Raw genomic sequence first — 26,584 nt, 5'->3', positions numbered from 1 at the left:
TTATTCCCCAGAGATTTCTTTTCAAGTGAGTGCATTGGGTAGCATATTTTTTAGAAGAAAATAATGGGAAAGAAAATGCATTATCAGGAAAAGCTCTCAAATACCTGGCATACTTTCCACTTCCATAAAAAATAAAATAAAATTTTTTGAAAACTTGAATTATTCCCCCTTAGGGAACTAAATTGCAATTGGACAAGAAAGTTATAAGAACACACATATAGATACTCATGCTAAACAAAACAAAAAACTAGATTATGCCAACATGATACAAATAATTCCTAAAATAATAAGTGAATGAAACAGGCATGATTTACAGAACATGTGGAAGGAAGCAATCCATTCCTAGCAACCAGCTATAAAACCTCTGTATTCAAATGGAAGTTTTAGGAAGATTATAGAAAGCTAAGAATTTAAAGCAATAAGATTTTAAAATCCATGTTTGTCATGAGACAAAGCCTTAAGAGATGAGTAAGAAAACCAACAGACAATAAAAAGGGTTAAAGATAGCACCAGTTCAGGGATTATAAGTACAAGATACAGTCACACTACTTGTTTTCTCTCTCTCTCTCTCTTTTTTAAGGTAAGAAGTAGATTTATTTAGAGAGAAACACATTCCACAGAGTGTGCAGCCATCTCAGAAGGCAAGAGGCCCCCAAATATGGGGTGATTCATTTTTATGGACTGGGTAATTTCAGGGCTTCCTGATGGCTCAGCAGATAAAGAATCTGCTGCAAAGAATCTGCCTGCAAAGAAGAGACCTGGGTTTGATCCCTATGTCAGGAAGACCCCCTGGAGGAGGAAATAGCAACCCATTCCAGTTTTCTTGCCTCAAAAAAATCCCATGGACAGGGGAGCCTGGTGGGCTACAGTCCAAATGGTCATAAAGAGTCAGACACAACACACACAATGAATAGGGGAATTTTTCCAACATTTTGGGGAAGGGGCAGGGATTTCCAGGAATTGGTCCAGTGCCCACTTTGTTTCCTTTTATGGTTAGCTTCAGAACTGTCATGATGCCTATAGGTATGCCCTTTAGCTTATGCTAATGAATTATAATGAGCATATATAAGAGGCTCAAGGTCTACTGAAAGTTAAATCTTCCACTATCTTGGACCTAGTTGATTCTAACTACATTTTTTTTTCCAGTAATAGAACTATATATAGATGCCAAATCCCTACTATATATATGTTTTATTTTTGGTTGAAAATACACACACACACACCCACACGCATGCATCTTTCTGGGGACAGCCTCATTCAGTGACCAAATTGACTTACTAAGAAAAAGGAAAGTAGAGTCTTTCTTTCGTTTCTTTCATAAATTTTTGAGGAAGCCATACTAAAATTCAAAAACAACTAGATTCCCAAGAATGATATGGGTCATGGTGCTCCATTAAACACCTTAACTCTTAGCCATTTTGAGTGGCTTTATACGAAAACAAACACAACTGTCAGGTTATAAATAATCTCAAAAACTGAGGGCCTGGTACAGATTAAAGTCTTGTTGCTGGAATTGGTTGAGCAAAGTGAAATAGTAACACTATTGTTTGGAAAAGTGCTGAGAGCAGTGATGCATCATGGGTAACTCGAAGAAGGGGTCAAGCATCTGATGTAATTAATCTACCAGGAGTAGGTAGGGAGAAATGCCCAGTGTTCTGTGGTCTCCTCCACTAGGAAACAATGGGGTCAACTTTAAGAATCAAATGTCGTGTGTAGTAGAAGCCTATGCGATCAGATGCAGAGGCCTATACTTTGTGCTAATCTGTGATAACACTGCACCAAAACCCAACTGAAATTCATGAAGATGGTGAAAATGAAGTCATCATTTCTGGAAATATGACTGTCAAAGTAAGGCTGCCAAAGGAACTCTCAGATGCCAAATATAAAACCTTGCCCACCTTAGGAAAAAAAAAATCGTGGAAATTAGTATCAATTTTTGTGTAAAATCTGAACATCACATATAATAACATATATGAATCACAAAAACATTACACTGGAAGAAAAACTGTTTTATATAAAATATAACAAAACAGAATTTGAAATAATTCTTGAAAAAGAATATACAAAATATACTAGAGAAATGTCAGAGTAGTGGTTGACTTTAAAGAGTGGGTAGGGATCTATTGGAATGAACTTGAGGGAACCTTCTGGGAAAGAGTAATATTTTTCATCTTTTTAGAAAATAATTGTATCTATTTATTTGTTTATTTTTGGCTACACTGGGTCTTTGTTGCTGTGAGCAGACTTTCTCTAGTTGCAGCAAGCAGGGGTTACTCTCTAGTTGTGGTGCGCGGGCTTCTCATTGTGGTGGCTTCTCTTGTTGTGGAGCACAGGCTCTAGGGCAAGCGGGCTCAGTAGTTGTGGTACATGGGCTTAGTTGCTCTATGGCATGTGGAATCTTCCCCGACCAGCGATCAAACCTGTGTCGCCTACATTGGTAGGATTCTTAACCCCTGAACCACCAGTGAAGACCAATACTCTTCATCTTGATCACAGTTTGCAGCAGACTGTATGATAAACTCACTGAATAGTAATACTAAAATTTGTGTATTTATTGTATGCAAATTGTACTTCAAAAGAACAAGAGAATTGTAAACAAATATTGAACTCTAGTTAGTGACATACATGCTATAGTACTCAGGAGGGAAGTGTACTGATATCTGGAAATTATTTTGAAATGTATAAAAAATAAGGTGTATCAAGGGTGGATAAAAGCATAAAAGACAGATATGTAATGGAGAAAATATACTCAAATGTTAATGGTACAATCTGGGTGACAAACATACCTATGCTTGCTATAAAATTCTATCACCAGTTCTGTTTTTAAGTTTTCACATTATAACAATGATATGGATGGCAGTGCTTAACTTTATTCTGGGGTTCAACAGCTTTTCAGGTTCTTCTTCTTCAAAGGATAATGCTGATATATACTTCAGGGATATTTGGGGGAAATGTCTATAAGTTATGTATGATATTTGCATGTTTATACTAATAATTCAGTTATATTATTCACTGTCTTCTAAACAAGGTGAGTTGTAACATGGCATGTCAATGCTTCAGATGTTGCCCTTCAACAGTAGGTAATAAAACCATGTATTGTAGCACATGGGCTGTGTTGTTGTAAGCAATTATATAACTTTAAGGGAATCAAGTTGAAAACATAGGCAGAACACACTCTGACATAAATCACAGCAAGATATTTTTGATCTACCTCCTAGAATAATAAAAATAAAAGCAAAAATAAACAAATGGGACCTAATTAAACTTAAAAGCTTTTACAAAGCAAAGAAGCCAAAAAGAAGATGAAAGGCAATCCACAGAATGGGTGAAAATATTTGCAATGAAGTGACCCACAAGGGATTTGTCTCCAAAATATACAAACAACTCATGCAGCTCAATATCAAAAGAACAATCAACCCAATCAAAAAAATCAGTGGAAGATTTAAACAGATCTTTCTCCAAAGAAGACTTCCAAATAGCCAAAAACACATGAAAAGATGCTTAATATGATTAATTATCACTGTTATTCAGCCATTCAATTGTGTCCAACTCTTTTCAAACCCATGGACTGTAGTGCATCAGGCTTCTCTGTCTTTCACTATCTCCTGGAGTTTGCTCAAACTCATGTCCATTGAGTAAACCCATGGACTGTAGTGCATCAGGCTTCTCTGTCCTTCACTATCTCCTGGAGTTTGCTCAAACTTATGTCCATTGAGTAAACCCATGGACTGTAGTGCATCAGGCTTCTCTGTCCTTCACTATCTCCTGGAATTTGCTCAAACTTATGTCCATTGAGTCATGATGCCATCCAACCATCTCATCCTCTGTAGCCCCTTCTCCTCCTGCCCTCAATCTTTCCCAGCACTAATTATTAGAGAAATGCAAATCAAAACACCAATGAGACATTACTTCACACCAATCAGAATAACCATCACTAAAAATTTTACAAACAATAAATCTTGGAGAGAGTGTGGAGGAAAGGGAACCCTCCTACACTGTTGGTGGGAAGGTAAATTGGTACAGCCACTACAGAGAATAGTCTGGAGGTTCCTTTAAAAACTAAATATAGAACTACCATCTGCTCCTACAACCTCACTCTTTGCCATATATCAGAGAAAACCATGATTCAAAAAGGAAACTCTTTTTAAAAATCTTCATGAAACTACATACCAGAGTAAGAAACTAAACTGTGAAAAGCTGCTCTGATCTGCTTTTTGGCTTAGAATGACCATCTAGGAAGGGAAATATTTAAAGAATAAAAGCATAGTAAAGTAAGTATGGAGGAGTGGAAGAAACCGACAAAAGGAGTTTTGACTTATTGAGGTATGCGGAAGTCATTGTGGCTTATGCATAAGTTAACTTGAATTTTATACTAAAGTGAAAGTGTTAGTTGTTCAGACATGTCTGACTCTTTGTGACCCCATGAACTGCAGCCTTCCAGGCTCCTCTGTCCATGGAATTTTCCAAGCAAGAATACTGAAATGGGTTGCCATTCCCTCATCCAGGAGATCTTCCAGACCCAGGGATTGAACCCAAGTCTCCCACATTGCAGGCAGATTCTTTGCCATCTGAGCCATCAGGGAAACTAACACCTTATTTGTGGCCTCTAAAATATACACTGTACATCTGCTTTAATTATTAAAGAAAAGGACACATTGATCAGAACTGAAGAATGTCCATGTTAAAAATAAAGATTAAATGCTCCCTTCTGGGGATGCCAATGCTGATCCTCCTTTGATGGTAAGACTCTCTTCCTAGGTGCCACAGCCACACTGACCCTCTGCATACATGCTGATCTTTTTTCTTTTTTTGTGAATCCTTGAAAGAATGTTGGGCTTCCCTGGTGGCTCAGAGGGTAAAGCATCTGCCTGCAATGCGGGAGACCCAGGTTTGATCCCTGGGTTGGGAAGATCCCCTGGAGAAGGAAATGGCAACCCACTCTGGTACTCTTGCCTGGAAAATCCCATGGACGGAGAAGCCTGGTAGGCTACAGTCCATGGGGTCGCAAAGAGTCGGACACGACTAAGCAACTTCACTTCACTTTGAAGGAATGTATACCTGACTTGCTTGTTGTTCTTTGTTCTAACAAGATATGAAACAATGCTGAAAATCCTGCTTCTCCAGAGAAGTTATTGGAGAGTCTGTCTTCCAGATTATAGTCCTCAGTTTGCCTCAAATAAAGCTCTTTTTCTGCTCCTACTAGAGATTGTTTATTGATTATTTTCATCAATGGAAATGCTTGAACTAAGAACAAATACAGCACAGTTGGACCTCTGCACCCGTGGGTTTTGCATCTTCCAATTCAACTAATCATGAATTGAAAATATTTTTAAAAATCTAGAAATTTCTGAAAAGCAAATCTTGAATTTGCCACACCCAGGCGACTATCTACATAGCACTTACATTGTTCTGACAACAACTTACATAGTATTTACATTGTATTTGGTATAAATAACCTAGAGATGACTTATATGTACATCTGTTATATGTAAATAATACACCAAGGTTATTTTTTGTACATAAGCCATACATTTATACAAATATTGTAAAATATATGCAAATATTTTATATAAGGACTTTGACACATCTACACAGTTTGGCACCCACCAAGGATCCTGGAAGTAATCTCCTGTAAATATCAAGGGACGATTATATCTAATTCTTCTGTCATTATCATGTAGCTTCTGCTCTAGTGAAATAAGAACTTTGGTAAAGCATAACTTTTGCTCTTTGCATATAATTTTAGACCAAATCTTATTAAATAAACATAAAAAGGAGCTTATTGTATCTGTATGTGTAAAAGGTATAGAAGGTTTTAAGACCTAGAGAAGATGAACCAAAGCTTGTCATCACTATTGTTTTAATAATTCTAAAGGCTTTGATACAATTAAAAGGAAATAAATACTAATTGTTTATTTTTGATTTTTTAAAAATACTATGCAACAGAACAACTTAAAGGAATGAACATTTCACAATTGAGACTTTAAAGCAAAATCCTTTTAAACCACATTGTCACCTATGGGTCTAATTAGCTATCTCAGAGTCACCATGTTACAAAATAAATTGGACTTTTGGGTAGTAATCAAGCTGAAAACTAATTTTGAAAAAATTATGGAACAATTCTATTTCTTGTGTAGTTATACTAATCTCTACATCTGGTTCTGTGTTCTATCACTTAACAATATACTTTGACAATTTTATAGACAAAAAAAGCAATACATATATCAGTGACAATAGTGTAAGTTTACATAAGACAACTGTTTAATGTCCAACACAGTCTAACCTTGTCTCGTTAACTTATCTCATGGTGTAATTCAGAAAATATTTAAGGCAATGTCTCCTAAAGTGCATTGGCATATATATTCTAAGTATTATCACAGTGTTATTTCATGGAAAGTCATCTAAATCAAAGTATACCCACTCAACAAAATTATAGTACATTTATAAAATAGCATTGCAGTATATTTTGAGACCATTCCATTTTTACTAGAGGTGTTTATTTACATATTTTCTCTATAGACCAAGAAAGTGACCATTGGCGATTCTATCAAGGTGTAGAGTTAGATAAGAGTAATGCTCATCTTTTCTGTGAATTTACAGAATAAATAAGGTGATTCTATTTTTTAATTCTTATTGGAGTATAACTGCTTTACAACTATAGGTCACCAGAGAGCATTGAGTTCCCTGTGCTAGATAGTAGGTTCTCATTAGTTATCTATATTATACATGGTAGTGTATATAGGTCAATCCCAATCTCCCAGTCCATCCCACTCCCCCTTTACACCCATCTTGGGGTCCACAGGTTTGTTCTCTACATCTGTGTCTCTAGGTTTGATAATAGGTTTTGCAAGTAGGTTCATCTGGACCATTTTTCTAGATTCCACATATATGTATCAAAAAATAATGTGATTCTTACAAATGTAAGTCTGTTTAATTCCACAGCTTTCACTTAAATAAACTTCTCTCGATTTGTAAGATAGACAGTTTTGTCTTAATGTAGGTGTAGAAAGAGAAAACCTAAAACAGAAGAAATGGCATAGTTTTTGTGAAATTCTATAACAAGTAAATACCAGAGAGAAGAAATATAAAACTTTCATTTTATGTATAAATACTTAAAACACAATGTACATATAATTGAATCAAATTGAATTTCTATCAGTAGCACAGATAACTAAGATTTTTACAAATTGAAAATTTATTGATAGATTACAGAACTTTAAATATTTCATAAAAACTCACATAAGGATGTAAGCGTCTGAGAGGATGGAGAGCAGGCTGATTATCATTGCTTATAGAAGTAGACAGACAATTTAAAAACAAAAGCGTGAAAAGCCTATGAATAACAGGTACCATCACATTTTTCTGGTGAGGACAATAAATATTTTTAGTGTCCATAGCGTTTAGGCAGATGGTGGGTAGAATGTAAAAATCCAGGGAGATTTTAAAGATATATTAATGACCTGGAAGTTGGGTCTTATAGAGCACTGTGGTTAGTGAGGAAGTAAGAAGATTTTAATCCATGGTTTGTGTTATGAGCTGAATTGTGTCCCATTAAAATGCATACATTGGGATCCTACCCTCCGTTACCCTAGAATATGAGTGTAGTTAATTAATTCTTTCAAGTGTAATTAATTCTTTCAAGAATTAATTCAGTTAAAAGAGGTCATTAGGGTGGGCCCTAACCCAATATTGCTGCTGTCCTTACAAGAGGAAATTTGCTCATCAACAGGCATAGGGGGAAGACCACCTATAGACCCAAAGAGTCGACAGTCAAGGAGAGAGGCCTCCGAAGAAACCAAAGTGCCAGCACCTTGGCCTGGGACTTCTATCCACTGCAGTCAAGAAAATAAATTTCCACTATTTAGGCTACTCCATCTGTAGTGCCTTGTTATGAGAGCCCCAGCAAACTGAGATGATGTGTAAGAAAAATTCTCAGGAGAGAACTTATTAAGGAACTGAGCTATATTATCTGCTTCTGGAGGCTATAATTCTGGACATGGGATTGGATTTAAATTACTGTCTCTTTTCCCAATTCCCTAAATGTCCTTGAAATTGTGTCTCGGGCACCCTTTATTTCTATTATTTTGGGCAAATGCAGCAATTAAACCAAGGGCAAAGAAGGCTGTACTATGTCAGACAGAAACTTACATATCAGAAGGCAGAAGTGAATCATTTTCCCACATCCAGTGCCTGCCAGTTTCATTATAGTAGACTCCAATCCAAAAGAAAGATTTTAAGGAGAAGAAATGCTGGTGATAAACAAATACATGCAAATACAAAGTTCTCATTATTATCTTTTCATCAACTGCATGAGAGTCCTCAAAAAAAATTCAACACCGTGTTTACCTTTATTCATTTCATCCCATCCACAACCTCATTATTATATGCTATATTCAAAGACCAGTTTGAGATTTAGCTAATGATACAGCAAGAAACAACACAAATTCCCAGTTCTCATGGGAGACACGGAAAATAAATAAATATGAGCAAAAATATAGTGTGGGTTTGGTGAATAAGGGAGTAAGATTTTTTAAAAAGGCATCAAGGTCTATAAGCAAGACCTTTATAGATGTCTTGAAGATTAATTTTACCCCCAATGTCTAATTCCTGTCTCTTCAGGTGAAGAATGGAGAGAACATCCTCTATCAGAAGAATTCTTACAGTGGATGCTTTAACTCGATGCTGATGTCCATTGGCAGAGTGAGGGAAAGCTCTTCCAATCTCCTCGCATCCTGTTCTAGATTATGAGGCATTGCTCACACAATGCCATTAACTTTTGGACCACAAAGGCTATACTTTCTGGTTGTTGGACTACATACCAGGTTCTCTTTTCTCTAATTGGGATAGTTGTTGTAATAACTGTCTCCTTCAAAATTCATTCAATATGCATATTTTCTAAACGTCTTTTTTTGAGGGGGGTAGAATTCACCTGCGGAGAAGGCAATGGCACCCCACTCCAGTACTCTTGCCTGGAAAATCCCATGGACGGAGGAGCCTGGTAGGCTGCAGTCCATGAGGTCGCTAAGAGTCGGACACAACTGAGAGACTTCACTTTCACTTTTCACTTTCATGCACTGGAGAAGGAAATGGCAACCTACTCCTGTGTTCCTGCCTGGAGAATCCCAGGGACGGGGGAGCCTGGTGGGCTGCCGTCTATGGAGTCGCGCAGAGTCAGACACAAATGAAGTGACTTAGCAGCAGCAGAATTCACCTGGGCTAGGAAGATCCCCTGGAGAAGGGCATGGCAACCCACTCCAATATTCTTGCCTGGAGAATCCCATGGACAGAGGAGCCTGGTGGGTTACAGTCCATGGAGTCACAAAGAGTCGGACACGACTGAGCAACTACCATGTTCACATAATATAAAATATACTTCTTTTTATTTTTTTCATTTATTTTTATTAGCTGGAGGCTAATTACTTTACAACATTGTAGTGGTTTTTGTCATACGTTGACATGAATCAGCCATGGATTTACAAGTATTCCCCATCCCGATCCCCCTCCCACCTCCCTCTCTACCTGATCCCTCTGGGTCTTCCCAGTGCACCAGGCCCGAGCACTTGTCTCATGCATCCAGCCTGGGCTGGTGATCTGTTTCACCCTAGATAATATACATGTTTTGATGCTGTTCTCTCGAAACATCCCACCCTCGCCTTCTCCCACAGAGTCCAAAATTCTGTTCTGTACATCTATAAAATATACTATTTGAACTATATTTAACTGTACAGTCCATGATGGCAGTAAGTACATTCACATTGTTATGAAACTCTCAACCATCACCTGTCTCCAGACTTTTTCACCTTCCTAAACCAAAACTTTGTCCCCACCACACACTAACTCCCCATCGCCCCTCCCCAGCAATGCACTCCCCTGCCACTAGCATCTACCAGTGTGCTTTCTGACTGTGAATTTGACTATTCTAGGTACCTTGTATAAGGGGAATCTAACAATACCTGTCTGTACATGAAGGTCTTTATACCTATTATTTCAAAACATCTCTCCCCTTTACATAAAAGCTAGATTCGGTGGCACATTTTGCACATGAAAATGTAAACAAAAGATAAACTAGTCATACCCTGAAGAGTATGTCTGAAATGGCTGAAGCCATTTGTCTAGTGCTGAGGTCAGGTAAATGCAATGACTCTCAGCTTAATCCACTCAATCAACTTCACATATTTCACATACCATTTTGAGGCTCTGTTTCACAACGTACCATCTCCTCCTTGTTTATCTTGATGAGACTGGAATTTAGAGATGAACAGGCACTTTGACTCTCTCTCCAAGTTAGCTCTTCCTTGGAAAAGTAGTAACAGCTACACCTGAACCAAATCCAATTCTCTGGACAAGAATGACACTGAGGTCCAAGACACAGGTTCTCTATGATTGCATTGTGAAAAAATAATCACAAAGTCTGACTTTATTATTTTTTAAATACACCTTGTAAACAGAAGTACACTTTTGTCATTAAAGTAACATTTCATAAACACAAAAATTACTCATAATAAAATTATTAATTAGAATGAAAAATTTTCTTTTTCTCTCACTTCTGAGACATGTTGGACACTTCATATATCATATGACACTGGTGACCTACAGTCTATTCATGTTCTTATCTCCATACTTTGATACTACAGCATTTCAGGGCTAGAATGTCTTCACATTACATCTCCATTAGATTAATGTTTGTTAATATTTTGCCCCTGTAATATAAACTCTACTTCTCCAAAATTTGTTCTCGTTACAGGTATTTCTATTCCCCTACAAACATATGAAGTTTTACAACAATTTCTTAAAAATCCCCAGGAAACCCTCTGAAAACCTTACCCCTGCCTTCCTATATTTCAGTTAATTATACATAAACCTCAGTTTCACAAGACTGTAAGTTATTTGATGGCTGGAATTATGCCTTATATTTTCTATTCTACACACTAGAGTAACTTGCCCAGAGAAATCTCCATGTGTGTGGATAGATAGTGATAATGTTAGTTACTTAATTATGTCTGACTCTTTGCGACCCCATGAACCCCATGACCCCATGAAGCCCCCCAGACTCCTTTGTCCATGGAATTCTTCAAGGCAAGAATACTGGAGTGGGTAGCATTGACTTCTCCAGAGGATCTTCCCTACCCAGTGATAGAACCTGGGTCTCTGACCAGCACAATAATGCTTTTAAATCAGTTTAAGAAATCAGTCTGTAAAACCTACCTTTCTGCTGGATTTTGAGAGGAGGTTTTTTGGAAGAGGCTGCAAAAACAGTCAAATATCATGAGTAGATCTTATTTTAAATTGAAACATCAAAAATGAGATACTCAAAGACTATATTTCAGAAAAATAAACAGCAATTTTCAAGAAAATAAAAAAGGAAGAATTTTGGTAAGCTAATTATTCTCAGCCTGTTTTGGCTTATCATATTCTATGAAATTAGACAGTGTTCCTGAGGGGAAGACAATTTGGAAGTTTCTGTATTCACTTACAGTTTGCAGTAACAACAGCTACCACAATGGCCGTGGCCATTAGGAGAAGGCACAAGACACCCAGCATGCTAGAAATGAGTCTCCATGGAAGAGGCAAGACATCTCCTGAGAGGATTGAAAACACAAGCAGAATCAAAATGAGATGAAGCAAGATGACTGGACAAATAAACACAATGTTTAAGGAGTAGTTTACAAGTTTTCAGGCCTGCTGCACTGGGAAGACCCAGAGGGATTGGGTAGAGAGGGAGGTGGGAGGGGGGATCGGGATGGGGAATACATGTAAATCCATGGCTGATTCATGTCAATGTATGACAAAACCCACTACAATATTGTAAAGTAATTAAGCCTCCAACTAATAAAAATAAGTGAAAAAAAATAAATAAATTTAAAAAATAAATAAAGTGAAATCATCTCTTACCACAAAAAAAAAAAAAAGAACACATCAAATACATGTCAATTCTTGATTCTCACAATAGGCCTGCAAAATATTTTCAAACAATTTTAGATAATACTGAAATAGAAGTTTGAAAACAATCTCATTTTTTACATAAGCTTTTTGTCTAAGATAACACAATCAATTCACAGCAAAACAGAGCCCCTAATTCACTAATGCTGCCTCCAAAGCTTACCATAATTCTTCTCCCCCCCAAAAAAGAAAAGAAAGATAAGCTGAGCAAGAAAACTGCAGAATGCCAACTGATTCATTTAGGTACTGAGCAGTTTTCCAACATGAAAAGATAAAACAGGCTACTAGAGCAGGAAGTCAACAAATACCATTTGTTTATTCTTCTCTCACATATTAAGGTTTGTAGTGTTTCATGCAAGTATAGAACCAGTGATGGTGTTATGGAGAGAATAAGAAGCTAGGGACTTCTCTGATGTCCCAGTGGTTAAGACTTTGCCTCCTAATACAGGGGCTGTGGGTTTGAGCCCTGGTTGGGGAGTTGAGATCCCACATACCTCAGGTCCAAAAAGCCAAAACATAAAACAGACATAATATTATAACAAATTCAATAAAGACTTAAAAATGGTCCACATCAAAAAAAAAAAAATCTTTAAAAAAAAAAAAAAAAAGCTGCCAGCATCCGCAACGGACCTGTACTTCACCAGTTGGAGGATCAGAAGCAATAAAATGCAGACTTATTTTTGTCGTTCAACTGGGGGACATTTAATAAGCAAGAAAATAATTTCTGAGTATCACCTTTATCTTTCCTATCAACTTCTTTGCCCCCACTGAATTTCTTCCCCAATATTATTGTCACACATCTCTTACAGTCTCTTCATTCGTTATCACCACCATGCGTTAATCACCCAACTTAGACCTAGTGATGGGTCAACTGAGTGATTGCACTGATGCCAACTGCTCATTTTCCATTTTATACACCTTGTGTACTGTTACAGATATCTGATGAAGGAAGTCAAACAGCTTGCTACTAATTCACATCAGGATCCCAAACTTCACCTGGATTCTCAGTGACACTTGACAATGATTTACCCCATCTATTTCGTGCTCCAAATTTAAAAGAAATAACCTTTATGTTCTGCTTATGTAAATAGTTACATCAAAGATTATGGGGCAAAGTATACCACACTCTAGTCCATAAATCAATGTCGAAAATATTTATTTCTCACACTATACAACTTCTGGCTTCCAATCAAGGTATCTAACTCAATCCTCTCAAACACCCACAGCTAGTCATTGTCCTTTGTTTACCATTGTTGTCTCAAGGGAATTACTTTCCAACGCTTTTCTATTCAAATTATATTCTTCCTCTAAAGTCTAAATAAACTCCCACTTTAGCAGTGAGATTTCTAAACTATCCAAGGTATCTTTTAAATTATTTGCAGTATTTAACATTTGGCCTTTAGCATTATCTGCGCTAAAGTAACATTTACATTTTTGCTTGTACATTTTCATTTTTTAACTATAGAAACTATTGTATTTTTGAATCCCCCTAGTGCAGAGCATGTCAGTATATAACTTTAGGCATTCTCTACATGTTTATGAATACTGTTTTAATGTAGCTTACCTTCATCATTGACATCTTCTGCTATATTTTTGAGCTGTCTTTTACAAGGCTTCTGGTGTTTCAGCTTCTTCTTGGTTAATGGCAATTCATTTGGATCCAATTTATGCTTAATATTTTTTGGTGTATGCCTCTGCTGAAAATCCTGGTTTAGAGTAGTAATACTATAAATTATGGGTTCTTCATCCATCTTTATATAGGAAAAAACTGTAAGGGATAAAGTGCTCAAATATCAGTATATCCTTCTATAATTTGGGAAGGCATATTATAATATAGAAAAATGAAACAATAATATAAACTCTGAGTTGTGGGGAATTCCCCAACAGTCCAGTGGTTAGGACTCTTTACTTGCACTGCTGAGTTCACGGGTTCAATCCCTGGTGAGGGAACTAAGATCCTGCAAGCCACATGACATGGCCAAAATAAAATAAAATGAAATAAAATCTGAGTTGATAAATAGATACATCTATTACACTTCCCATAAGCATGTTCTCAACAGTTTGAAGCCCTGAGTACAGGAAAAAAATGTCACCAAGAACAGAGAAGTAAAGGAAATAGAACCCTACAAAAGTTAAGCTCTCTTTAACCAATTCTTACATAGAAAGCAATCATTGCTTTTAGTACAGAATTTAAAAATTCTAGGTCTGCAATGAAGTCACCCAAAAATTCCAAGCCTATTTCTAATATAGTTGCAGTTTACCTCATGAAACTGAATAGTAAAAGACAGAGTTGGTGTTCTGCTATTATTAGAAATTGAAATATGTTTATTATCTGTGATTCTCGGAGGCAGTGCACAGTTTACGATTAAAGCACAGAGTTAACCATTTCACTTTTCCTAAGTGACTCTATGATTAACAACATGACTTATGAACAATATCTTCTGTATTATTTTGTAACTGAAATAAGACACCCCATAAGTGGACTTAATAGCTTGTTTCTATGTTTTATATAAATTCTCTTTATTGTTAAAAAATAAACAAAATAGGTTAAGTATCCAAAAAGCTAAACTTCAAAAGTGTGAAGAATTTTGTTGTAAACATGGGCTATCAGATTCAGTGTGGGCAAAACACTAAACAGGATGAAGTCCCTTATTTATCAGGGTTCTAAATACCTTCAGTTTAAACTTCTCAGAGAAACTTTATTTAAAAAAGATTACTGGACATACATCAAAGACTTGAAAAGAACATAATCAAATAAAGCAAAATGCAATATGTTGAAGCAAAAAAAATATTATACTTAAAGTTTAAATTTATTTAAAATGTTTAAAACTAGAAACTGCACAAAGAAGAACTGTCTAGTGGTGACATCTTTCAGGAATTAGTGGAGGAGGGATTACAAAAGAGCCAGAAACAGTAAAACATACCTGAAATGAGGAGGGAATTCCTTGTGCTATGAATTAGTTTGTGTAAGTCTGAGGAAGCAGGACCTGGTAAGTTGGCACAGAATCAGAAACTGTGCCTCCGTAGAAAAACTACTTGTTGTGCAAAGTTTCATAATAACCAACAGGAAGCTTTATTCTTTTTTTTCTGCATTTGTCCTTAGCACCCACAATATGGGTGAGACAATCTTATTTCTTGTAACTTAAGCCAAAGTTACAAGAAAATATTACATGCACTTTATTCTCAGCCATACTAAATAATAGTTTTTGTGAACTGAAAAGAAAACATTGCTCCTCTATATTATCTACTACACTGCATTATAATTGATGTTTGTGTATCAGTCATTCCACTGGACTGAAGTCCTGAGAAATACCATATATTTTGATAATTTTACCTCTAGGTAATTTTATGTTTATGAAACCATAGTAGACATAAAATTCATCTATAGTGGATAAAGAAATTCCTTGCAATTTCTTCATTCAGGCTACATAGACGACTTTGTACTGACATCTTTCCTATCAGAGATTTCTCTTCACACATTCACACATACAGAGAAATTTTAAAAGGTAGGAACAATGTGTAAGTTAGGGGAGAAAATGATCTTTAAATAAATCTCAAGGTAATCACAATATTGGCGCTCTCAATGACACTATGATAATAAAATGAAGTTTATTATATCAAAAAGTATCACAAAATCCTAAACTAAACAAAGGGAGAGTGAGCTATTTTTTAAGTCAATATATGCTCTAGGATTCTTGCCTGAAGAATCCCATGGACAGAGGAGCCTGGCAGGCTATAGCCCACGGGCTCACATAGAGTCGGACACGACCTAGGGACTATTCCACCACCACCACCGTGTTCCTTAATGGACAGAACACGGGGAAAGAAAAACACTAGGAAATAAGGCACGTCATGGAAGCATGCCAAAATTCCCCAAACTCCTCTGCTTATGACAAAATTGACAATATACCCCAAAAGTTATGTTTTGGCTCAATGAAGATGGGTAGATAGTATGCGGTCAAGTGCCATATACAGCAAGTAATGATTAAATAATCAACACACATGTAATATGTGCATGCCTGTTTACAAAGCTAAATTTAACCAGAAAGCTACAAAATGGCTAGGGTAAATTACATAAAAAAATCCTTCCTGTATGCTTATCTCTCTGAAGTGAGACAAGCCTTTTTTAGGCTATTAGTTCTTTTTTTAAAATTTTATTTACTTCTTTATTTTAGGCTGCAGTGGATCTTTGTTGCTGCACACAGGCTTTCTCTAGTTGTGGTGAGTGGGGGCTACTCTTGTTTGTGGTGCCCAGGCCTCTTATTGCGGTGGCATCTCGTTGCTGAGCACAGGCTCTAGGGCAACCAGGCTTTACTAGCTGTGGCTCGTGGGCTCTAGAGTGCAGGCTCAGTAGTTGTGGCCAATGGGCTTAGTTTCTCCCATGTATGTGGGGTCATCCCAGACAAGGGATCGAACCCATGTCCCCTGAATTGACAGATGGATTCTTAACTAATAGACCAACAGGGAAGCCCTGTTACCAGTCTTTTCCCCATGCTCAGCCACTGGCCCAGGATTCAGTATCTAATCTCCCGATACTAAAGAAATATCTTTAGGTCTTTGGGGTCTTTCTTATTAAACTATTAATAAATCAGTTAAGTACCTAGCCACAACAAAAACCAGCATAAGGTAACAGGAAAAACTTTGGTGAACATCAGGCTTCCCAGTCAAGACTTGCAGAATTCCTGACCTTCTAGAACAATTTAGTAATAATTAAGTGACTGCCCAAGAAAAGTGGAGGATGGGGGGTGCAGTGGGAGGGAAATCCAAGAGGGAGGGCATATGTGTGTGCATATAGCCAAAGAATTGATCCTTTTGAACTGTGGTGTTGGAGAAGACACTTGAGAGTCCCTTGGACTGCAAGGAGAGCCAACCAGTCAATTCGAAAGGAAATCAGTCTTGAATATTCATTGGAAGGACTGATGCTGAAGCTGAAACTCCAATACTTTGGCCACCTGATGTGAAGAACTGACTCATTGGAAAAGACCCTGATGCTGGAAAAGATTGAAGGCAGGAGGAGAAGGGGACGACAGAGGATGAGATGGTTGGATGGCATCACTGACTCAATGGACATGAGTTTGAGCAAGCTCTGGGAGTTGGTGATGGACAGGGAAGCCTGGAGTGCTGCAGTCCATGGGGTTGCAAAGAGTCAGACACAACTGAGCAACTGAACTGAAATGAACTGATAGCTGATTTACTTTATTGTACAGCAGAACTAACACAACATTGTGAAGCAATTATCCTGTAACAAAAAAATTAAAATAATTGTAATTTTTTTAAAAAGCTTTCAAAGTCTGACTGAGTAGATGGATGAGCTGGAAAAAATCACAGGTCAGAGACGGCAAACACCATCTTCAACCTAGGTTGTTATCCTTCTTCAGATCAGAGTCACACAAGCTTTTTTTTTTTTTTTTTTTAGAGTCACACAATCCTAATGAAAGGAAGGTCACAGTAACCATAGGTTAAGGTTGAAACATCATGCTAATTTAGACCCTAAATGGGCTGGCTTTGTCTCATTTCACCAAATTTCAATTCATCACTTTGTTAAATTAATGTTGTATGTTCAATTATTTAGGTTACATGGTTCAGGTTCTGTGATATGTGTTTCACATATATAAATTTTTAAGTTAGTGATGAACTTTTTTTCTTGTCTATCTTAATAGGTGTATCTATCACATTACTTTCCTCAGTTCAGTGGCTCAGTCATGTCCGACTCTTTGCGACCCCATGAATCGCAGCACGCCAGGCCTCCCTGTCCATCACCAACTCCCGGAGCTTACTCAAACTCATGCCCATCGAGTCAGTGATGCCATCCAGCCATCTCATCCTCTGTCATCCCCTTCTCCTCCTGCCCCCAGTCCCTCCCAGCATCAGGGTCTTTTCCAATGAGTCAACTCTTCTCATGAGGTGGCCAAAGTACTGGAGTTTCAGCTTCAGCATCAGTCCTTCCAATGAACACCCAGGACTGATCTCCTTCAGGATGGACTGGTTGGATCTCCTTGCAGTCCAAGGGACTCTCAAGAGTCTTCTCCAACACCACAGTTCAAAAGCATCAATTCTTCGGCGCTCAGCTTTCTTCACAGTCCAACTCTCACATCCGTACATGACCACTGGAAAAACCATAGGCTTGACCAGACAGACCCTTGTTGGCAAAGTAATGTCTCTGCTTTTTAATATGCTATCTAGGTTGGTCATAACTTTCCTTCCAAGGAGTAAGCGTCTTTTAATTTCACGGCTGCAGTCACCATCTGCAGTGATTTTGGAGCCCAAAAAAATAAAGTCTGACACTGTTTCCACTGTCTCCCCATCTATTTCCCATGAGGTGATGGGACCAGATGCCATGATCTTAGTTTTCTGAATGTTGAGCTTTAAGCCAACTTTTTCACTTTCATCAAGAGGCTTTTTAGTTCCTCTTCACTCTCTGCCATAAGGGTGGTGTCATCTGCATATCTGAGGTTATTGATATTTCTCCCAGCAATCTTGATTCCAGCTTGTGCTTCTTCCAGCCCAGCGTTTCTCATGATGCACTCTGCATAGAAGTTAAATAAGCAGGGTGACAATATACAGCCTTGAAATAAGATCATATGCTTATTTCAAGTTCAAGTCCTGAACTTCTGAAAAGTTCAAGAGTTTGAACTTTTACTACTTGCTTCTCTTTATTTATATATAGAAAATTTAAAGGAGAGAGGCTCCCTCTAAAGAGATACTATTATTCATGTACTAGTTATTGAGTGCCTAATGGTATACGACCTGATAAAGAGTAGACACACAGTGGGCTTCCCTGGTGGCTCAATCTTCCTGCAATGTGGGAGACCTAGGTTCCATCCCTGGGTTGGGAAGATCCCCTGGAGGAGGGCATGGCAACCCACTCCAGTACTCTTGCCTGGATAATTCCATGGACAGGGGAGCCTGGCAGGTTACAGTCCATGGGATCACCAAGAGTCAGACATGACTGAGAGACTTACACATACACACGTACACACATTAAATATTTAAGTGACAAAATTATGGAATAATTAAAAAACAGACATGGTCTCTGTTGGTCTCATGATCTCCATGGTCCCTGAACTCATGGAGATTATATTCTTCCTAATAAGAGAAGTGTTAAAATCTAAGTAAAAAGGCAAATTAAAAATGCAAGTTCCAGACTTCCCTGGTGGTGCAGTAGATAAAAGTCTGCTTGCCAATGCAGGGGACATGGGTTCAATCCCTGGTCCAGGAAGATCCCCCACGCCACTGCACAGCCAAACCGGGGCATCACAACTACTCAGCCCAGGCTCCTAGAGTCTGCGCTCTGCAACAAGAGAAGCCCAAGAACCACAACAAAGAGTAGGCGCGGATTGCTGCAATTAGGGGAAGCCTGCGCAAAGCCATGAAGCCAAAAAATAAAATTAAAAACACAAGTTTCAATTCGTGTTACAAATGAAACAAAAAAGGGTTTGAGATTCAGAGCAGTAGTGAAGGGGGCCTATAATCTCTAACGTGGCGATCAGAGATTATAAAACTTAAGTGAAAACAAAGAATGAGCTGGACATACAGAGTGAAGGAAGGAGCAATTCAACAGAACATGCGAGCATGCACACAGCCCTCAAAGAGGAAACTGCTTAGTGTAGTTCCCAAAAGAGATAAAGGACTGGTGTGGTTCAAGATTAATTAGTGAGAGGGCAGTTGACAAGCAGTGGCTGAGCCTGCAGAGATAAGCTGAGGACTACTGTATATGTGTGTGTGTGTGTGTGTGTGTATAAAATCTCTTTAGATCTGAACATTATAAACAAACTCAAGAGTGTATTTTCCTAGCTGCAGAAGTTCTTTTTTGCTGTTTGCCTTTTCTCTATTTTAAGGAAGTACCAAAATGTAGTTCTAGTCTTTTATTCTTGAAAGCTTGCGTGCATGCATGCTAAGTCACCTCAGTTGTGTCCAAGTCTTTGTGACCCCATGGACTGTAGCCCACCAGGCTCCTCTGTCCATGGGATTCTCCAGACAAGAATACTGGAGTGGGTTGCCATGCCCTCCTCCAGGGGATCTTCCTGACTAAACCCGAGTCTCTTAGGCTTCCAGCATTGGCAGGAGGGTTCTTTACCACTAGTGCCACCTGGCAAGCCCCCAGTGAAATGTTGGTCTCCTAAACATTAGGAGTAGAGCACGTTTGGAAGAAGATGCTCGAAAGTGTTCATTTCCTGCCTTTTCCTCTATCACCTACCACGGGAGGAAGTTCTTCATTAATTGGTAACACTGAGGCAATGAGACCAAAGTCAGTTTTGAGAGACATTTAAAGGAATTTATCATTGATACCTACTTTTTGGATTGTAATGATGGTCTGTTAACAAAACTTCACCTTTTACAGAGGCAAATACTCTCAGAGGTGGAAAAACAGAGACAAACCATACAGCATTTTGCTTCCCCGCGCCCCCCCCCCCCCCCCTTAAATCTTTACTTAGGCTTCGCTCTTTTTTTTCAACTTTTTAGGTAACTCAGACAAAACAAATGGAGGATCAGGTCTCTGTGGCCAACCTTCACCAAATCTATTGGCACTACTTTTTCCAAGATCATCTGCTCACTTCATATCTGTGTCACATGTGGTGATTCTCACAGTATTCAAACTTGTTCATTACTATTCTGTTTATCATAGTGACCTCTGATTAGTGATCTTTGATGCTACTTTTGCAAAGATTACAGCTCACTGAAGGCTCGGGTGATGGTTAGCATTTTTTACTAATATAATATTTTGAATTAAAGTATACACATTTAGACAAAATGTCATTCTACTCAATAGGCTACAGTATAATACAAGCATAACTCTTATATGCCCTCAGAAACCAAAAAGCTTGTGACTCACTTTATTGCAATATTCACTTTATTGCTATCGTCTAGAACCAAATCCACAATATGCCACAATAAAATTACAGTTATGCCTGTAATTGCATTCCTAGATTTCCATCACTGTTAACTCTTTGAACAGAGCCATTTCCATGTATCTGAAATAAGAGTGTTAGTGTTTTTCTTAGATTCTGGAAGGGACACTAGAAGATCAGAATAACAATTTAAAATGTGTAAGCAACCTCCCTCCTTTGGAAGATATTAAAAGACAATCAATGATCAGGATCATCTCATATTTCTGTCTAGTCCTAAGATTCTGTACTCTTCGTTTGTAGAACGGTGATACATTCTTATTAATAACAATTGGGAAAAAGATAATATTGCTGCCGGTGGCAACTGAAGCTAATGAAATTGTCTGGCCCGCCACCTTGTGGCCATTAAGTGAATAACAATTTTTTTTTTCCCCCAAAACCTAATTGCGACTGAGTAGGGAAGAGTCAGGGCTTGAGGTGGTGTATTGCTCATCAAAGTCTTTCAATTAGATCAAAACAGCAACGGGGTCACTGCGGAAAGACAGGTGACTTGTTTTCTTAAAGATGTGCGAGAAGCCTTGTAACGCCTACTCATATGTAGCAGAAATCTAGTTCATGGTATTGTCTTAGATTCCGCAGCCCTGCAAGGATTAATGGAGAAGGAAATACAGATCTGGCAAGAATTATTCTAGGACTAGGAAAATGATGCTTGAATTGTGGTGTTGGAGAATCTTGAGAGTCCCTTGGACTGCAAGGAGATCAAACCAGTCAATCTTAAAGGAAATCAGTCCTGAATATTCATTGGAAGGACTGATGCTGAAGCTGAAGCTCCAATACTTTGGCCACCTGATGCAAAGAACTGACTCATTGGAAAAGACCCTGATGCTAGGAAAGATTGAAGGCAGGAGGAGAAGGGGATGACAGAGGATGAGATGGTTGGATGGCATCACTGACTCAATGGACATGAGTTTGAGTAACCTCTGGGAGTTGGTGATGGACAGGGAGGCCTGGCATGCTGCAGTCCATAGGGTTGTAAACAGTCGGATACGACTGAGTGACTAAACTGAACTGAAGGAAAATGAAGTAAATTCAGAAGAAAAGCCATTTTCAGAACTGGTACCAATGAGTTTGTTAGACAAAAAGCATCCAGTTGAGTTGTTCAGAACCCTGGCTGCAGAGATTCCTTGAGAGGTTTGTAAAAACTTAAAGATGCCAGGATCCCGCTATGTCCTTATGCTAAAATGGGGTTCTGACTGGTATCAGTGGTTTTTAAAAATGTACCACTGATGCCACACAGCTGGACCTGGAAATACCACATAAATTAAACCCATTCGGTTGGTAGTTTTTTGTTTTGTTTTTTTTCTTTTTCATTTTATTTATATCTATCTTTGGCTGCTCCAGGTCCTCACTGCTGTCCCTGGGCTTTCTCTAGTTGTGGTGCACTGGCTTCTCATTGTGGCGGCTTCTCTTGTTGCGGAGCACAGGCTCTGGGGCATGGGCTTCAGTAGCTGCAGCTCCTGGGCTCTAGAGCACAGGCTCAGTAGTTGGGGTGCACAGGGCTTAGTTGCTCCAGGCATGTGGAATCTTCCTGGATCAGGGATCAAACCCATGACCCCTGCATTGGCAAGCAGACTCTTAACCGCTAGACCACCAGGGAAGTCTCAGATGGTTGGAAATTTTAATTGAATGTGGTTATAAAACCCAGGTTATTCTGTTCAAGAACAAAGAAAACTCCCTACATTACAGCAAGTCGCGTGCAGATAATAACACAGCAATATTATCCAAATCTTTAGAATGATTATATGAAAAGAAACCCCAAATCTTTCTAGAATGGGCCAGATAAAGTTCATATATCCCAAATGGTAGTCTGGTTTTCATTCTTTTTTAAGCCTACATGTATTTTAGTGTGGCCATTCCTATGTTGTGAGTTTCTGTCATTGTTTGGCAAGTGTTAACACTCTACCTAATAAGTCTCAAGATTCCGTCTGTTTAAGTAAAGCCTTGCTTAAAATTCATTTTTTATTTACCCCTCAGAAGTTCACATGACTAACTTTGAAGCAGTGAGTAGAAATCTCCTACATTTAGCCACCAATCCAGGCAAATCAGATGCTAGTGATTTCCTTTATGTTCTTTTTCCATAGCAATACATTTAAATCCAATTTTAATTTTTTTAAATCATTGTAAAGCAATCAGATAACTGCTTTACAATGTTGTGTTTCTGCAGTACATGAATCAAATGTTAAGTATACATACATCCACTCACTCTTGAGCCTCCCTCTCCCCACCCCACTTCCATCCCACCCCCCAGACTGAGCTTCCTATGCTACACAGCAACTTCCCACTAGCTATCTATTTTACACATGGTAGTGTATATCATCAATTGTATTGTATCTTCTTACCAGTGATAAAGTTTTGAACCAGGATAATGGCCACCTAGGATACAGACTAAATTTTCCCAATTCCATTTGCAAGTAGGAGTGGCTGTGTTACTCAGTTCTAGCCAGCAGAGCTCAGTGGTGCTGTCCTTAGTACCTTCAGGGAGCTTCCTTCAGAGAGCTGGCCAGTAAGCTGTCCTCTTCTGGGTCTCTTCCTCCATCTGATTACAAGGAGTAGGTCTTGCGTCTGACTTTCAGGATGAGGATTACACCCAACTGACGTGGAGCAGAGGGCAGGAGTGGCCTGGGCCTCAAGAGGCAGTTTGTTGTGATCCACACAGTCAAAGGCTTTAGCGTAGTCAATGAAACAGAAGTCAATGATTTTTTGGAATTCTCTTGCTTTTTCTATGATCCAACGGCCATTGGCAATATTTGATTTCTGGTTCCTCTGCCTTTTCTAAATCCAGCTTTAACATCTGGAAGTTCTCAGTTCACATACTGTTGAAACCTAGCTTGAAGGATTTTGAGCATTACCTTGCCAGCATGTGAAATGAACCCAATTGTGCGGTAGTCTGAACATTCTGTAGAATTGCCTTTCTTTGAGATGGGAATGAAAACTGACCTTTTCCAGTCCTGTGGCCACTGCTGAGTTTTCAAATTTGCTGTCATATTGAATGCAGCACTTTAAAAGCATCATCTTTTAGGATTTAAACAGCTTAGCCAGAATTCCATCACTCCCACTAGCTTTGTTAGAGTAATGCTTCTAAGGCCCACTTGATTTCACAATTCAGGATGTCTGGCTCAAGGTGAGTGACCACACCATCGTGGTTATCCTGCTCATTAAGACCTTTTTTGTTAATTCTTCTGTGTACATTCCATGTATCCTTTCGTGATGCAAAGAGCCAACTCATTGGCAAAAGACCCTGATGTGGGGAAAGCTTGAGAGCGGGCAACAGAGGATGAGGTGGTTGGAGTGCACCACGGACTCAATGGACATCAGTCTGAGCAAACTCCAGGAGACAGTGAAAGCCAGGAGAGCCTGGCACGCTGCAGTCCATGGGGTCACAAAGTGTCGAACACAACTTGGTGACTGAACGACAGGAGGCAGAGGCATTATGCCAAACCTGGAAATTTTTACACAAGAATGCAGTCCATGTCTTGTGCATATATTTTAATATACAAATATGTGTGTATGTTAAATATGTGTTTTAAATATTTTTTAAATACTTATATATTTCAAATATCTTCACATATTCATGTTGGTTCTAGCCTGATAAGGCTCTGAAATGTTCTAGCTACTCTGTCCCACATCTAGGTTTTACTTGCAACCTGAGGAAAAGGAGACTGGGAAAGATCATCTTCAAGATGATGATCAGCTACTGCCATCAAGAAAATCAATCCTCAAGGAGAGTTTACTAACCAAGAGGAGAGCCTTCTCAGCCGTATTTCCCATCAAGTCTGAAAACTGTTTTTAGAGACACCCGGCTCAACATATGCTACTTTCCCTGACTCATGCCATATCCTGCATTTTCCAATAAATGTCCTGCAATATTCAGTCAGTTCAGTCACTCAGTCATGTCTGACCCTTTGTGACCCCATGGACTGCAGCACTCCAGGCTTCCCTGTCCATCACCAGCTCCCAGAGCTTTCTCAAACTCATGTCCATCGAGTCAGTGATGCCATCCAGTCATCTCATCCTCTGTTGTCCCCTTCTCCTGCCTTCAATCTTTCCCAGCATCAGGGTCTTTTCCAATGAGTCGGTTCTTCACATTAGGTAGCCAAAGTATTGGAGTTTCAGCTTTTGCATCAGTCCTTCCAACGAACAGCACTAGTGAATAAAAAAATAAAAACCTAGATTATTCTGGCTAGTTAGCCTAAGCCACTGTCATTTTAGTCTTCAATAAAACTCCTAATATGCAACAATGTCATTTAATTTGCAAAGGATTTCATAGTCACAACCTCTGATGTAATTATATCTAACAGGAAGGAAATTCACCACTTCCTTTATACAAAAAATAAATTGGCCCACCCATGTCAGAGCTAGTTTAGTGGCAGACCTGGGATTCGAGCCCTATGCCCAGCCTCCAAATCTTTCTAGTATGCTCCAAGGTATTCCCTACGATCCTTGAATGACCCATTTGAAACTTGTGCTTTTATAGATAATTTTGTTCTTCATGACCTAATCCCTGAACTGAAACCTTCAAGCCTATCAGAAGCTACCATTCTTTCACTATTTTTTGAGCATCAGCTCTAGGCCAGGCACTGTTCTGATCAGCTTGTATGAACCACTGAACAAAATAAAACTTCTGCCTTTGTGGAGCTTACAATCTAGTAAGAGTGGACCATGAACTTGAGAAAATGTCAGGATCTGTGTTCAGCAAACAGAACAAAAGTAGATCAAGGTGGGAATTAGTGAGAGCTGCGAGTGGGTGAAGGTTGCGGAAATATTTTAAAAGGTGCTCTGGGAAGGCTGAAGTGATAGCTGAGCCAAGACTTGAAGGAGGTAGGGAGTCAGAGCACCTAAAACACAGTTTTTCTTTTTCTTTGAAAGGCAAACAATGCAAAAAAAAGCTTTGAGTGATGGAAGGCAACATAGGCCCCAAGAAATGAGTACAAACAGTTGTGTTTCATGCCTCCAATCCAAGAGCTCAGGAGTTTTTGCAAGTTTCAGGTGCTAAACACATTTAAATGGAAGTCTTGAGGATCTTAAATACACTGCTGTGTTGAAAACAGAACTGTCGAAACTGATGGTCAACACTGCAAAATATACGCAAAGAGTGATGAGGGCTGTGTCTTAGTCACTGTTCAAATATGCGCAGGCCTGCACAGTGGCACATGGAAATGTCATTTGACTCCTTCTGGAGTGATCGCTTCCTGTTACTTCAAAATGAAAATAATGTTTGCCTGTATTTACAAACTATTAAAGTGTCCTTAACTGCACGAATAAAAGTAAAAAAAAAATATGGTAAATACACTAAGATCACAGGCTGAGAATATCATACAGCTTTGGGAACAAGGACTGCTTTTGTTTGGGGGATGGGGAAGGTTAAAACCCAAGACAAACAAGCTCTGGTGCCCTGATTACCCACAGGACAGCATGCCACAGGCTGGAGCTGACCAGTTTGCAGGCCTAGCTCTGTAATATCCAGGTAAACAAAGGGGTAAGTCCTCACCCCTGGACAGGAGGCAGGGCCAGGAAGGAAACAGTTACTTGGAGCTGCAGTAGAATGACCAGCTGGACTCAGCCACTCAAGGACAAGGTAGACCAGTTTCTCAAAATAATTGGTGGTTTCACGCAGTAAAAACAAAATGAGGATGAATGCTTGGAGCTTATTCAAATAAGAGTAAAAATACATCCAAAAGAAAACACAGCTAGAAATAGCTGAATACAAGTTTTGTACTGAGTAAAAAACTGGACAGAAA

At 38.7% G+C, this 26,584-nt stretch overlaps 1 protein-coding gene across 1 annotated transcript; it reads right to left on the bottom strand.

Annotated features, from left to right (window-relative positions):
• Positions 1-5,887: 5,887 nt before the first annotated feature.
• On the bottom strand, positions 5,888-16,651 carry LOC110134631 (killer cell lectin-like receptor subfamily E member 1). The gene is made up of 7 exons (XM_020889251.2): positions 14,865-16,651; positions 13,505-13,708; positions 11,475-11,579; positions 11,206-11,244; positions 10,214-10,377; positions 8,149-8,249; positions 5,888-7,017 (listed from the first exon to the last, which is right to left on the bottom strand). The coding sequence occupies exons 2-7, from the start codon at positions 13,689-13,691 to the stop codon at positions 6,894-6,896; spliced, it is 720 nt and encodes a 239-aa protein (XP_020744910.2). The 5' UTR covers positions 13,692-13,708; positions 14,865-16,651; the 3' UTR covers positions 5,888-6,893.
• Positions 16,652-26,584: the final 9,933 nt, after the last annotated feature.

The sequence above is a fragment of the Odocoileus virginianus genome, unplaced genomic scaffold (assembly GCF_023699985.2).
Source record: "Odocoileus virginianus isolate 20LAN1187 ecotype Illinois unplaced genomic scaffold, Ovbor_1.2 Unplaced_Contig_11, whole genome shotgun sequence".
NCBI lineage: Eukaryota > Metazoa > Chordata > Mammalia > Artiodactyla > Cervidae > Odocoileus > Odocoileus virginianus.
Note: the sequence above shows the minus strand (reverse complement) of the source record. Positions and strands in the feature narration are given on the sequence as shown.